The following is a 14,439-nucleotide window of genomic DNA, read 5'->3' as shown; positions in this document are numbered from 1 at the left end:
ATCTCTGTAACTCTAAAGAGAAACTTTTGACTTCACTGGGAGCCAGTAGCAAAATTACCTTTGACTTCAATGAGCCATAAAACACATTTTTAAAGTCATGCACTATGCAGTGAGGTGGTTCTTTTAATAAAAATATAATAAAGACCTATTTTTATTATTACTGCTTCAAAACAGTTAGTTGGCTATTAATACATTAAAACAAAGTCCTGTAATAAAACATGTTAGGAATATGCAGCAATTAAGCTACAAGCTGCTTTGTAATTGGCAGAAGCACTTGATAGATAAATATTACAAAAATGAAAATAAGTTCTGTCTTTATAAGGGTTCAGATGATCATTGCAGTTCACATGTTTAGTGTCGTATGTTGTGATGTGCCTTTTTTTTTTTTTTTTTTTAAAGTTGGAGAAAACACATGAAATTCACGCTCACTTTGAGGAGGAATTCAGCCGCAGAAATCAGGAAACTGCCCAAGTGGTGAGTCAGCACCATGATCTAATGGAGTGTCTAAATGAGGAAAGTGAGGCAAAGAATCAACTGGCACTGGAGCTTCATAAAGCAGAAGGTAAGGAAATGAAACCGAAACAAATTTCAGATGTTATTTATATAATATAACAAAACATATTTGGAGGTGGATAAATGAATTTATAATGCACATTTAATTGTTTTACCTGCCCACTTTGGCATTCTAAATCCCTGTGTCACTTGAAACGGATACGTCCTCTTTCTCCCCGCAGATGTGGCACTTGCCTCCCCACCATCAGAGTTACACTTACCTGAGCCCCGGAATGGGCCCAGTGTTCAGGATTGTACTAGTGGCATGTTTTTTATGCTAAAAATGTCAGGACTTTAAAAACCAGTATCTCACATTCTTGCACGGCTAGAAATGGGAGCTTTATTCGGGAAGGGGAGATGCCTAGTTTCCCAGTGGGTCCCAGCACTCACAGCTAGTCCAGGAAGGACCCACTGACAGTAGAAGGAAATATTTGATGAGGATGTATGCAAAGGAAATGATAAGACATGGGAGACAAAAGAAAGAAAAGGCTATTAACCGGAGAGCAGGGAATACCAACTGTCAGGCAAAATCGGAATTGCTAAATAATTATTTTACTTTGTCTAGCACTGAAAGAAACAAGTGACCATAGTACTTGATGTTTGTAATTTTAAAACTAGCAGGATGTGATGAAAATTACTCAGAGTATTGCAGGAAGTAATCAAGGAACTCTGTCATTAGCAGTTGCTTTGGAAACTTCTGGTGGACAGAAGTCCTAAGAGGTGCATAGGGAAAACATACTGTCAGTTTTGGGAAATGTGAGACCCAGTGAAATACAAACCAGTTGTTCTCTGACTACATGGGAGATAAAAGCCAGCATAGGTTTAAAAGACTGGTGATCGCACCAAAATGCATGTTATGTCATTCCTTATCAAATAACTAGTTTAATAGTATTATTGAATTTTTGTAGTGTGCTTTATGCCCTCAAAGCACTCAGAAACATTACCTAATTAAGCCTGATATCAACCTTTGTAGGCAGATATTACACCCATTTTACACATGAGGAAATTGATCAACAAAAGGCTGTGCTGTCCATTTCTTTGGGGAGTGTGGGGGAGAGGCTGTTTAGAGAAAGGGTAATGGTTGTCACAGTTGCCTACAAGGATGCTATAAACAGGAAGGGGAAGAGAAATGTTACCAATAAGACATGAAATCATGGATTTAAATGGGAGAGAATTTCAACTTTAAATATCTATTTTAAGAAGTGCCGATATTTGAGCGTTACCCTCTCTTACAAATATATTTAAAACAGGGAAAAGTGTGTTCTGGCATTATGGCATGCACCTAAAGGCAGTGGTGGAATTCATCAGTACTTGAGATTTTGGTCACAACTTGATGAGCATTTTTCATGCTGAAAGTCCTGCCAAAGAGAAATAAGACTAATGACCAAAAAGAGACTTTTCCCCTAGCCTTTATGATTATATGAATGGGTGTGATACTCCTTTTGAAAATTCTTTTGTGTCTTGTACATGATAAACTTTACTGTTAAGAACATAAAAATGGCTATACTAGGTCAGACCAATAGCCCACCCAGACCAGAATTTTGTCTTTCAATAGGGGCTGGTGCTAGATGTTTCAGATGGAGTGAACCGAACAGGGCAATTTATTGAGTGATCCATGCCCTGTTCTCCTGTCCCAGCTTGTAGCAGTCAGAGGTTTAGGGACACCCAGACCAGTGGGTTGCTTCCCAGCCTTCTTGGCAAATTGCCTTGGATGGACCTATCCTCCATGAACTTATCTAATTTATTTTTTGAACCCAGTTATGGTTTTGGCCTTCACAAGATCCCCTGGCAATGAGCTCCACAGGCCGACTGTATGTTGTGTGAAGAAATATTTCCTTATGTTTGTTTTAAACCTTCTGCCTATTAATTTCATTGGATGGCCCCTGGTTCTTGTGTTACGTGAATGGATAACTAACATTTCCCGATTCGCTTTCTCCACACCATTCATGATTTTATAGATCTCTATCATATCCTCTCTGAGTTCTCTTTTCCAAGCTCAACGGCCCCAGTCTTCTTACTCTCTTCATATGGAAGCTGTTCCATACCTCTACTTGTTTTTCTAGCCTTCTCTGTGCTTTTTCCAGTTGACCAGAACTGCACACATTATTCAAGGTGTGGGTGTACCATGGATTTATATAGTGGATTTAAAGTTAACATGTAACAGATTTGCTTTTACAGTGGTTTTCAACCTTTTTTTCATTTGCAGACCCCTAAAAAAACTTTGAATGCTGGTGCAGACTCCTTTGGAAATCTTAGACATAGTCTGCAGAGCCCAGGTTGAAAACCACAGTTCTGTGGTAATGACAACCTTCTGTGGACCCCTTAGATATAGTCTGTGGACTACCAGGGGTCTGCGGATCACAGGTTTAAAACCACAGAGCTAGTATATATCTAAATTTTGGCTTGTATAAGTTACAAATAAATGTTCATTAAGGGATTTCTTTCATAAGTCTGTGCTGCTGTTTGTGCAAGGCACACCTCTGGTACAACTTGGACCTGTCTAATAGCTCAAAGAAAACGTAAACATGTTATATGCACTATCAATACATATGCTGAGAACTAGCCAGGCTCTTCTGTCATATGCCCTTATTTTAGTTTATTTTTTTTCCTGCAGACAGTCTTTGGAGCAGCTTAAAATTAGTATGTTATGGGTATTTTTTCTACGACTGAACTAAGATACAGTACTTGAATTTAAAATAAACGGTTTGTTCTTTGTGTGCTGCCCCTTTGGGTACTCCACTTCGGGTGTTGGTGCGTCCCAGCACCGTTGATCGGAGATTTATGGCAGCCGTGTCTGCGCGGGTAGGCATCTTGCGATGCCACTGGTGCTGCATTTAGTGTGTGCGCAACCTGAGCCCTCTAGTTCCTTCTCAACTGTCCTGGGCTGAAGACTGAGTTCTGGGGGGGTATCAGCACTCTTCCCTCAAACCATTAAAAACATCGTTTAATTAGATAGTTAGTTAGAAAGCGTAAGTGTTTAGTTTTATTGAGGGGAAAATTTTTTTTTTCGTTAGCTACCTCCTCTCAGGGGACGGTTATCCGTTAAGATGCCTGGCTCCTCAGGCTTCAAACACTGTGGCTCCTGCCGTGAAGCTATGCCCATTTCCGATGGGCATTCATTGTGTGTGTGCTGTCTCGGTGAGGGGTATAACCCCCAAAATGCCCCCACTGCAGCAATTTGAGAGCCAGAGCCCAATGTGACAGGGATCTCCGGCTAAAAATGATTTTAATGGAGAAATCCCTCAAATCCGATTTGGACAAGCAGACTGCCTCTCCAGATACTCCTCAAACTGGAAAAGGAGACGTACCCTATGAAAGACCAAAAAAGAGGGCTCAAAATTCTCCGCAGAAAGTACTGTGAAAAGACAGGCGGTCTCCTGCCAGGTCGCTACCCCAGATGCCGACATATGCGTGTGGGAGCACCTATGATGCTCCAGGCACCTCCAGCAATGCCAAAGTCCGAGCAAAGGAGACAGAGTCGAGGCACAAAGACATGCCTCCTCCACGGCACCAAGTTCACCTGCAAGGGACTTGGCACCGAGCATCTCCTCAGGCACCATGCCTACGCCCTTAGCACCAACAACACAGTCGGCACTGGTGGAGAAAAACAAGTCGGCACCGACCGCACTGACTAAACAGCCACAGCATTTGTCGGCACTGACGCGTGCACTGGTGAGAGCGGACCTCATGGCACTGATGATCCAGACATTGGCACCACACGGTCTCTGTTGCACCAGAAAGAGTTGGTGATACTGTTGGCACCGCACTCCCCAATACTCTGTACCGAGGGCTCCCCAACAGGCTATGGAGGAGATCCCAACAGCTCTCATGACATTTCACAATTTTCCAGCGAAGACGAGGAGATGCAGGAGCAAAACACCTTCTCACTACACTATTCCCCACCAAAAGAACACCGACCACCTTGGAGCCATATGGGACCAAGATACCACTAGACAATTCAACCATGGTGCAGACCACCATGGATGTACTCCCCTGAGGCCTTCCCAATGCAGTGGGCACATTGGGAACCCTGGGCTTCTTACAGAGGTCCACATTCCAGGTCACACACGGCGCACAGATATGAACTGCGCTCTAATCCTGCCTCTCCCACACTGCAGGCCACGGAGGCTCAGGACATAGGCGAGGACACAGAAACTGGCACAGACCAAGAAACTACCTCTCCTGCTCACAACACTTCCTCCTCCCTAGATGAGGCTGCTAGGCCCCCACTGCCAACTTCAGGAGAAGATTTCAAGCAGTTTCAAGAACTGTTTAAGTGGGTCACTCACAGCCAGAAAATACCACTAGAGGAGGTGCAGACAAACCAGCACAAGCTGGTACAAATACTACAACCATAATTTACTTCCAAGATCGTTCGTCCTATCACCGATGCCATCTTGGAACCGGCGGAGACTGTCTGGCAGACACCGGCCTCAATTCTGCCAACATGCAAAAGGGGCAGACTTTCTCTTTGCACATCTGCCCCCCCCAACAGCTTAGTGGTCAATGTTGCGAATCAACACGGCAAGCAACCACAGTTTAAATCTACACCACAGGAGAAAGAGCACAAGAGACTCTACCTATTTGGGTGTAAAGTTTATTCTTCAGGCACCCTACAAATCAGAGTGGCCAGTCACTCTGCATTGTTAGCTAAATATTACTATGATAACTATGTGAAACTTAGCTTGTTCATAGCAGAGTTCCCCAAGGAGAAAAGGTCACAATTTCAAGCCATCATCAACGAGGGTCAACAGATAGCCAGAACAGCCCTAAAAGCGTCGCTAGACACCACAGCCAGAACCATGGCCACAGCCGTAGTGATGTGCCGGGGATACTGGCTACAGGCCTTGCATATACCCGAGGAACTGCAAACAAAGGTAGAAGACCTACTTTTTGATTGAGAAAAGCTTTTCTCAAAGAAAACTGATGAGGTGCTTCATACGATGAAGGACTCTTGGGCCACCATCCGCACTTTGGTGATTTATACCCCACCTGCGAAGACAAGAAGGTACCATAGAATAATAGAATATCAGGGTTGGAAGAGACCTCAGGAGGTCATCTAGTCCAATCCCCTGCTCAAATCAGGACCAACACCAACTAAATCATTCCAGCCAAGGCTTTGTCAAGCCGGGCCTTAAAAACCTCTAAGGATGGAGATTCCACCATCTCCCTAGGTCACCCAGTGCTTCACCACCCTCCTAGTGAAACAGTGTTTCCTAATATCCAACCTAGACCTCCCCCACTGCAACTTGAGACCATTACTCCTTGTCCTGTCCTCTTCCACCACTGAGAATAGTCTAGAACCACCTCTCAGGTAGTTGAAAGCAGCTATCAAATCCCCCCTCATTCTTCTCTTCCGCAGACTAAACAATCCCAGTTCCCTCAGCCTCTCCTCATAAGTCATGTTCCCCAGCCTGCCAATCATTTTTGTTGTCCTCTGCTGGACTCTCTTCAGTTTTTCTACATCCCTTCTGTGTTTGGGGAGATCAAAACTGGACGCAATACTCCAGGTATGGCCTCACCAGTGCCGAATATAGGGGAATAATTACTTCCCTCGATCTGCTCCTACTAATACAGCCCAATATGTCATTGGCCTTCTTGGCAACAAGGGTACACTGCTGACTCATATCCAGCTTCTCATCCACTGTAATCTCCAGGTCCTTTTCTGCAGAACTGCCGCTTAGCCAGTCGGTCCCTACCTGTAGCGGTGGATAGGATTCTTCCATCGTAAGTGCCGGACTCTGCACTTGTCCTTGTTGAACCTCATCAGATTTCTTTTGGCCTAATCCTCCAATTTGTCTAGGTCCCTCTGTATCCTATCCCTATCTTCCAGCATATCTGCCTCTCTCCCCAGCTTAGTGTCATCTGTGAACTTGCTGAGGGTGCAATTAATCCCATCATCCAGATCATTAATAAAGAATTTGAACAAAACCTGCCACAGGATTGACCCCTGGGGCACTCTGCTTGATACCGGCTGCGAACTAGACATCGAGCCATTGATCACTACCAGCTGAGCCCGACAATCTAGCCAGCTTTCCATCCACCTTATAGTCCATTCATCCAATCCATAATTTTTTAACTTGCTGGCAAGAATACTGTGGGAGACCGTATCAAAAGCTTTGCTAAAGTCAAGCTATATCCCGTCCACTGCTTTCCTCATATCCACAGAGCCAGTTATCTCGTCATAGAAGGCAATCAGGTTGGTCAGGCATGACTTGCCCTTGGTGAATCCATGTTGACTGTTCCTGATCACCTTCCTCTCCTCCAAGTGTTTCAAAATGGATTCCTTGAGGACCTGCTCCATGATTTTGCTGGGGACTGAAGTGAGGCTGACTTGGTCTGTAGTTCCCTGGATTCTCTTTTTTCCCTTTTTTTAATGATGGGCACTATATTTGTCTTTTTCCAATCATCTGGGACTTCCTCCGATCACCACGAGTTTTCAGAGATAATGGCTCTGCAATCACATCAGCCAACTCCCTCAGTACCCTTGGATGCATTAGATCTCGACCCATGGACTTGTGTATGTCCAGTTTTTCTAAATAGTCCTTAACCTGTTCTTTCACCACTGAGGGCTGCTCACCTACTCCCCATGCTGTGTTGCCCAGTGCAGCAGTCTGGGAGCTGCCCTTTTCTGTGAAGACCAAGGAAAAAAAGCATTGAGTACTTCAGCATTTTCCACATCATCTGTCACTAGGTTGCCTCCCCCATTCATTAAGGGTCCCACACTTTCCCTGACCTTTTTCTTGTTGCTAACGTACCTGTAGAAACCCTTCTTGTTACTCTTCACATCCCTTGCTAGCTGCAACTCCAGTTGTGCCTTGGCCTTCCTAATTACACCCCGGCATGCTCCAGCAATATTTTTGGACTCCTCCCTAGTCATCTGTCCAAATTTCCACTTTTTGTAAGCTTCCTTTTTGTGTTTAATTTCACAGAAGATTTCACTGTTAAGCCAAGCTGGTTGCATGCCATATTTGCTTCTTTTTGCACTTCGGGATCGTTTGTTCTTGCGCCTTCAGTAAGGCTTTTTTAAAAGACAGCCAGCTCTCCCGGACTCTTTGCCCCCTCATATTAGCCTCCCAGGGGATCCTGCCCATGAGTTCCCTAAGGGACTTTAAGCCTGCTTTTCTGAAGTCCAGGGTCCGTATTTTGCTATTCCCCTTCCTTTTTTCAGGATCCAGAACTCAACCATCTCATGGTCACTCCTGCCTAGGTTGCAACCCATTTCTACCTCCCCTACCAATTCTTCCCTGTTGGTAAGCAGCAGGTCAAGAGGAGCATGGCCCCTAGTTGGTTCCTCTAGCACTTGTATCAGGAAATTGTCCCCAACATTCTCCAAAAACTTCCTGGATTGTCTGTGCACTGCTGTATTGCTCTCCCAGCAGATGTCAGGGTGATTGAAGTCCCCCATGAAGTCCCCCAGGGCCTGTTATCTGGAGACTTCAGTTAGTTGTCTGAAGAAAGCCTCGTCTACCTCATCCTCCTGGTGTGGTGGTCTGTAGCACACGCCCACCATGCCATCACCCTTGTGGCTCTCGCTTCTAAACTTAACCCAAAGACTCTCAACAGGCTTTTCTCCAGTTTCAAACTGGAGCTCTGAGCAATCATACCGTTCTCTTACATACAATGCAACTCCTCCACCTTTTCTCCTGTACCTGTCCTTCCTGAAGAGTTTATACCCATCCATGACAGCACTCCAGTCATTTGAACTGCAACCCAAGTTTCTGTTTTTCCAATCCCGTCATAGTTCCTTGATTGTGCCAGGACTTCCAATTCTTCCTGCTTGTTTCCCAGACTTCTTGCATTTGTGCACATGCACCTGAGAAAATTAGCCGATTGCCCTACTTTCTCAGTATGAATAAGGAAGCTTCCCGTCTTGTACCCTACTCCTTGTGTTTCCTCCCAGTATCGCACTCTCCCACTTACCTCTGGGCTTAGGTCACCATCCCCTGGTGAACCTAGTTTAAAGCCCTCTTCACTAGGCTAGCAAGCCTGCCTGCGAAGATGCTGTTCCTTCTCTTCATTAGGTAGATCCCATCTGTTCCTAGCAATCCTTCTTCCCGGAACAAAATCCCATGGTCGAAAAATCCAAAGCCCCCTCTCCGACACCACCTGCATAACCACGCATTCACCTCCACAATTTGATGGTCCCTACCTGGGCCTTTTCCTTCAACAGGGAGGATGGACGAGAACACGACTTGGGCCTCAAACTCCTTTATCCTTCTTCTTAGAGCCACGTAGTCTGCAGTGATCCGCTCAAGATCATTCTTGGCAGCTTCATTGGTGCCCACGTGGAGAAGTAGGAAGAGGTAGCGGTCTGAGGTCTTCAACAGTCTCGGCAAACACTCAGTCACGTCCTGGATTCTAGCTCCAGGCAAGCAGCATGCTTCTCAAGTCTCCATGTCTGGTCGGCAGATGGATGACTCCCTCCCCCTTAGGAGGGAGTCCCCGACCACCACCACCCATCTCCTTCTCTTGGGAGTGGTGGTCATGGAACCCCCATCCCTAGGACAATGCATCCCATGCCTTCCGGCTGAAGCCAAGACTTCCCTACCTCAGGCCAGATTCATAACTCTCACAAACCTTATCTCAGATGTACGAGTCATCCTTCAAATATGGGATTGTACTGTCCTGCATTCACACTCGCTATGCACTGAAGCCATAAAATATGGAAGTGGTGCATATAACACTACATAAACATCTCGGCATGCTACCTGCCTGGCTCTCAGAACGTGACAGCGGACACACTCAGTGGGTTCTTCTCTCAAGACCACACATGGGAGATGAATGGCAAAGTTCTGAGATCCATTTTCAACTGATGGGGAATTCCCATCATCGACTTGTTTGCATCCGCAACGAACCGCAAATGCGCAATGTTCTGTTCATGAGCAGGACTCTGATTACTGGGGAACGCCTTCCTTATCAAATGGGAGGCATGACTCGTATTCATTTCCACCGATTTCACTGATATCAAACATGATACATGAGATACGAACAGACAGGGCCAAGGTTATCCTCAGAGTCACGACATGGCCCAGACAAGCATGATACCCTTATCTGATGCGAATGGCGATATGTGCCCCACAAGACCTCCGTCCTCGTCCAGACCTGCTGTCTCAGCACTACGGTCGTACTCTTCACCTGAACCTGGAGCTACTCCACTTACAAGCATGGCTCCTACATGGTTCCATCATGGTGAACTAACCTACTCAGAATAAGTTAAACATGTGTTATTAAACAGCAGGAAGATGACCACGCGTAATACTTACTTTCAAAAATGTAAGAGGTTCTCCGCCTGATATCAAGAAAGACAATTAACGGCTTCTACAGTACCACTAGTGCTGGAATACCTACTGGAGCTGAAAAGTTCAGGTTTAACTATGAGCTCAATCAAAGTTCATCTGGCGGCCATTACAGAGTTCCATCAGGAGATGGATGGAACCTTGACATTCATGGACCCAACTACTAAACGCTTCCTCACGGGTCTCCTGAACGTTTAACCAGAATTTTGTCGGCCTACCCCGACGTGGGACCTCAGTCTGGTGCAGAAATGCCTCACCAGACCACCATTCAAACCATTAGCCATCTGTTCCATGCTACATTTATCCATGAAAGTGGCCTTTCTGGTCGCTATTACTTCTGCCAGAAGGGTGAGTGAGCTCATGGCTGATCCTCCATACACAGTATTCTTCAAAGAGAAGGTCATGCTGTGTCTGCACCCAAAATTCCTACCAAAGGTTACATCTACATTTCATCTGAACCAACCAATCCATCTCCCTGCATTCTACCCTAAGCCTCACGGGAATCCAAGAGAGGCCACCCTGCACCCACTAGCTGTTAGACATGTGCTAGCGTTTTACCTTGAAAGGACCAAACTCTTCCGGAATTCTCCTAGACTTCGTCTCTACTATTGAGCTCTCAAAAGGAGACACAGTATCTACTCAGAGATTTGTCTAACTGGATCTCCACATGCATTCAAATGTGCTATCGTGTCTGGAATACAGAACCACCGGAACACATTAGAGCACATTCTACTAGATCTGTTTCAACCTCAATAGCATTTCTACATAGTGTTCCAATATTAGAGATTTGTAAGGCGGCCACTTGGGCCTCCATCCACACATTTGCTGAACACTATGCAATCACTCATGACTCCAGGGCTGATGCCATAGTGGGCCTCACAATACTTACCTCAATGACTCAAATGAACCTGAAGTCCCCACAGCCATCTGAGGGGCACTACTGTACAGTCACCTGAAGTGGAGCACCCACAGGGACAGCACTCGAAGAAGGGAAGGTTATTCACCTTGTGAAGGAACTGAGGTTCTTCGAGATGTGTGTCTCCTGTGGGTGCTCCACTACCCTCCCTCTACTTCGGAGTTCGCAGTAGGGACTCTGCAGTAGAGAAGGAACTGGAGGGCTCAGGTTGTGTGCACTGCGACCCACCTACTGTGCATGCATGACCCGCCCGGACACTGCTACTGTAAATCTCCGATCAGCTGTGCTGGGATGCACCAACACCCAAAGTGGAGCACCCACAGGGACACACATCTCAAAGAATCTGTTACTGCACAAAGTGAGTAACCTTCCCTTCCTATTGGTGATAGTTGATAGTACTTTATGTAAGAAATTCAGTGTCTACTCCTTTAGTTCACTTTTGCCTTTGGATTTTAGGTATCATTGAAGGCTATGTAGTAGAGAAAGCAGCCTTAGAAGAGGCAATGAGCCTGAAAGAAGAGTCTGAACGACGCCTTGTTTTGGAACTGGAGAGCCTGCAGGAACAGTTTCAGAAGCTAACCCAGGAACAGGCAATACTCTGTGAGGAGCGGGATATGCTAATAAGTCAAAAGAAAGCTCTGGCTGCCAACGTAGGAGAAATAGAAGTTGGTAAGAAATGCTTTAATAACATTTATTGATATTTCTTTTGTATAATGGTTGATTGAATAACTCAGGACAGGAAAGGGTAGAGCAGAGACTTCCAGTTAACTTGAAAAAGAAAGAAACCCAGACGTGACACTTCTGTTTTTAGAAATAAGATGATGTTGCTGTTAATGAGGAGTACTCCAATGTCTAGTGACAAATGGAAGGAGTATAGAAAAATAAGTATGATGAACTAAATGTGATACTGAATGGAAGGGGATGTAACTGATAATTAAGATCTGTTAACTAAAATGTTAGTTAACTGATAGAGCATAGGCAAGAGAGAAAGGGAAAGAAGTAGATCTGTGTCACTAGGGGCTTGTCTACACTACCTACCGGATCGGCGGGCAGCGATCGATCCAGCGTGGGTTGATTTATCACGTCTCATATAGAACGAGGAGCGCAAGCGGCGTCTATGGGAGAGCATCAGCTGTCCACTTACCGCAATGAAGACACCGCGGTGAGTAGATCTAAGTATGTCGACTTCAGATAAATTATTCACATAGCTGAAGTTGCGTATCTTAGATCGACCCCGTGCGGTAGTGTAGACAAGCTCTGGAACACCACTACAATACCAAGGAAATGGACTGAAAATGAAGGAAGTAGTTAAATATCTTGGATAAGGCTAAAATAATTAAAGATTCAGGATAAATTGTAATGGGCATCTGCTGTAAACTCCCTACAGACTAGAATTCAGAGAGTCAAAACCCTGGGGCAAGCAATCTAGGAGGGACAACTAGGAGGAGGCTTTAATGATCTGGACTCTAGACAGCTGTTTGCTGACAGCAGGGGAATGCAGAGTCTCAGGACTACAGGGTTCAATTTCAGGCATGCTTTAGATCCTTCTGTCCCAATTATCCACCCTCCCCTCAAAAGCCCTGTTCCTCTCTGCTCCTGTCTGCCTCCTGAACCTTCAGGCTCTGCACCTCTCCTCTTCTACTTCTATTTACCACCAGCCCCCTCCCCCCTCTGCTCCTATCCAACCCCTTGTTCTGGCTCCTGCCTTTCTCCTCCTATGCTACTCCTATCCACCACTCCAACCTCTGTCTCTTGACACCTACCCCTTCTGCTCCTGTCCATCCCCTCCATCTCCTGTCTCCCTCTGCCCTGTCCCCATGGTTCTTCCTTTCTCTCTGGCTCCTGCAACCCCACATTCCTCTCACAGGATGATGCCATCAAAAGTCTTGCTGTTTTGTCTCTATTTGCTGATATGGAGGCACTGTATCAAAATCTCAGAAATGGTATCTGAGGAAAGAAAATTATATCCTTCAGAAGAAAATCTTAAGTCTTGAGTAGTGAAAATAACCTGTGGTGGCTGTGACACTAACTTGTTCCACTTGTAGACTCCGCAGGCCTCTGCTGAGCTCTCACTGTTCGTCTTGGTCTTAGGTTGAGCAAGCAATGGACTGATTACAACATAAGGTCCACCAGAATATTTGCCCCGACCAGTGCTTCTAGTGGGGGTGGAGAGAGAGAGAAAGGAGAAACAGTATTTTCTGCCATGTATAGGATGACTGAGTTTCAAACGTCCACAAAGGGGGACACAGTAATCATATCAGGACACATGGATGTTGTTTTGGGATCTTTATGTTGCCAGGTGGTTATGGCTGTGGGTCATGTGTCCCACTGGAAATAATGCAATGTCAGGATATCACTGTACAGTTATTTTAGGGTCTCTGAAGTGCTTTTCAGTGATGGAATTAGTACTCTAGCTCTACACAATTTTTGGTACGACTGATTTAGAGGTTAAAGGAGCCCTGAGCACTTAGCAAAAAAAAAAGTAACAAACACATGAAGCTTGGGGGAAGAATTGCCAAATGAAAGAATTCAATAGATACAGGACCTCAGTAAAGAGATGGCCAGGTGCCTGGCAAAATTGTACCCAAAATGAGCTATATAAGAACAGTAGTGCATGGTCAGCATATATGATTAGCAACTACTTCTCCACATTGAGACAGGTTACCTTTAGGAATGCTACAAAGTCTGGCATTATCCCTATCTTGTGTTAAACTCATTAGTGAGATGGAAGATGGAATGAATCAAAATGTCCTATTTTTGTCTTGTACGTGTTTCTATTCATAGGAGTTCCTGTTGCTAATGTAGCACAAAAGGAAGATTCAGGTTTGTAACAGAGTGTGGCTTCATGAGAAATTATGTGAATTAATTAATGACTTTGAATTTAATCTAACAAAGAGGAATAGTACTTCAGAACTATGCCCAGTAAATTATTAGTAATATATCTTCCACATTATTAATAATGTGGACATGTTTAAGACATTACTTTCACAATTTAACAAAAATCACTAAACTTGAATTATGTAAAAAACGTAATCAATATTTATTAAATGATATCAGTCTGCTGATGTCCGTCTTAAATTCCATAGTGCAATTATAAGCAACAAAAATCGTTGTTTTGTGCAGACAAAAATGTTTTATAAATATGCTATGAGGTTCTAATGGTGTGGCGCTGGGTTTCTTAGAGGGTAAATGTATTTTTAAAATGTAGCAACACCAAGTGCAGGAGATCTAGAGATGGTGAATGAAAGAGAACTGAAGGAACTGGAAGAAGGATTGTGGGAGCAGAATGGAGAGAGAGTAGGAATGGGGAGGAGGAGAAGAGGAGAAAGATAAGAATGGACTAAAGGGAAGGATGAGTTCTCTTGAAAGAAAATATAAGGGAAATTGGTAGAGAAGGAAAAATGAATCTGAAGGGAAATAGGGAAAAAGAGATCAGGCTTCTCAGAGGAAGGAATGAACAGAAAAATAAGGGAGACAAATGGTTTTAAATGACTATTGAAGTCTAATGCTAAAATAAATGCAAACAAAAGTTTTGCTTTTATATGCAAATGAGAAATTTTGAGCTAGTTTGAAAATGCAGCCATAACGCTTTCTCTATACATGGTTGTGTGCATAATACACATATGGCTCTGATAGGAGGAAAACAGGAGCAATGCTTTTCTTCTGAGAAGC

The 14,439-nt window shown here is 44.6% G+C and overlaps 1 protein-coding gene across 8 annotated transcripts in view; it reads left to right on the top strand.

Annotated features, from left to right (window-relative positions):
• The window catches only part of PCNT (pericentrin), a 239,033-nt gene that overhangs the window by 139,389 nt on the left and 85,205 nt on the right, over positions 1-14,439 (top strand). For 6 of the 8 annotated variants that reach the window (XM_048869001.2, XM_048868996.2, XM_075118197.1 and 3 more), the window contains 3 exons: positions 400-562; positions 11,224-11,436; positions 13,552-13,590. In XM_048869001.2, coding sequence (XP_048724958.2) covers positions 400-562; positions 11,224-11,436; positions 13,552-13,590 — 415 coding nt within the window. The remainder of the gene's footprint in view (positions 1-399; positions 563-11,223; positions 11,437-13,551; positions 13,591-14,439) is intronic. The other 2 variants (XM_048868999.2, XM_048868998.2) reach the window with 1 other exon arrangement.

Source organism: Caretta caretta, chromosome 11 (assembly GCF_965140235.1).
Source record: "Caretta caretta isolate rCarCar2 chromosome 11, rCarCar1.hap1, whole genome shotgun sequence".
In the NCBI taxonomy this organism is placed as follows: domain Eukaryota; kingdom Metazoa; phylum Chordata; order Testudines; family Cheloniidae; genus Caretta; species Caretta caretta.
The sequence above is the reverse complement of the archived record's forward strand: the minus strand, read 5'-3'. Positions and strand labels throughout refer to the sequence as shown.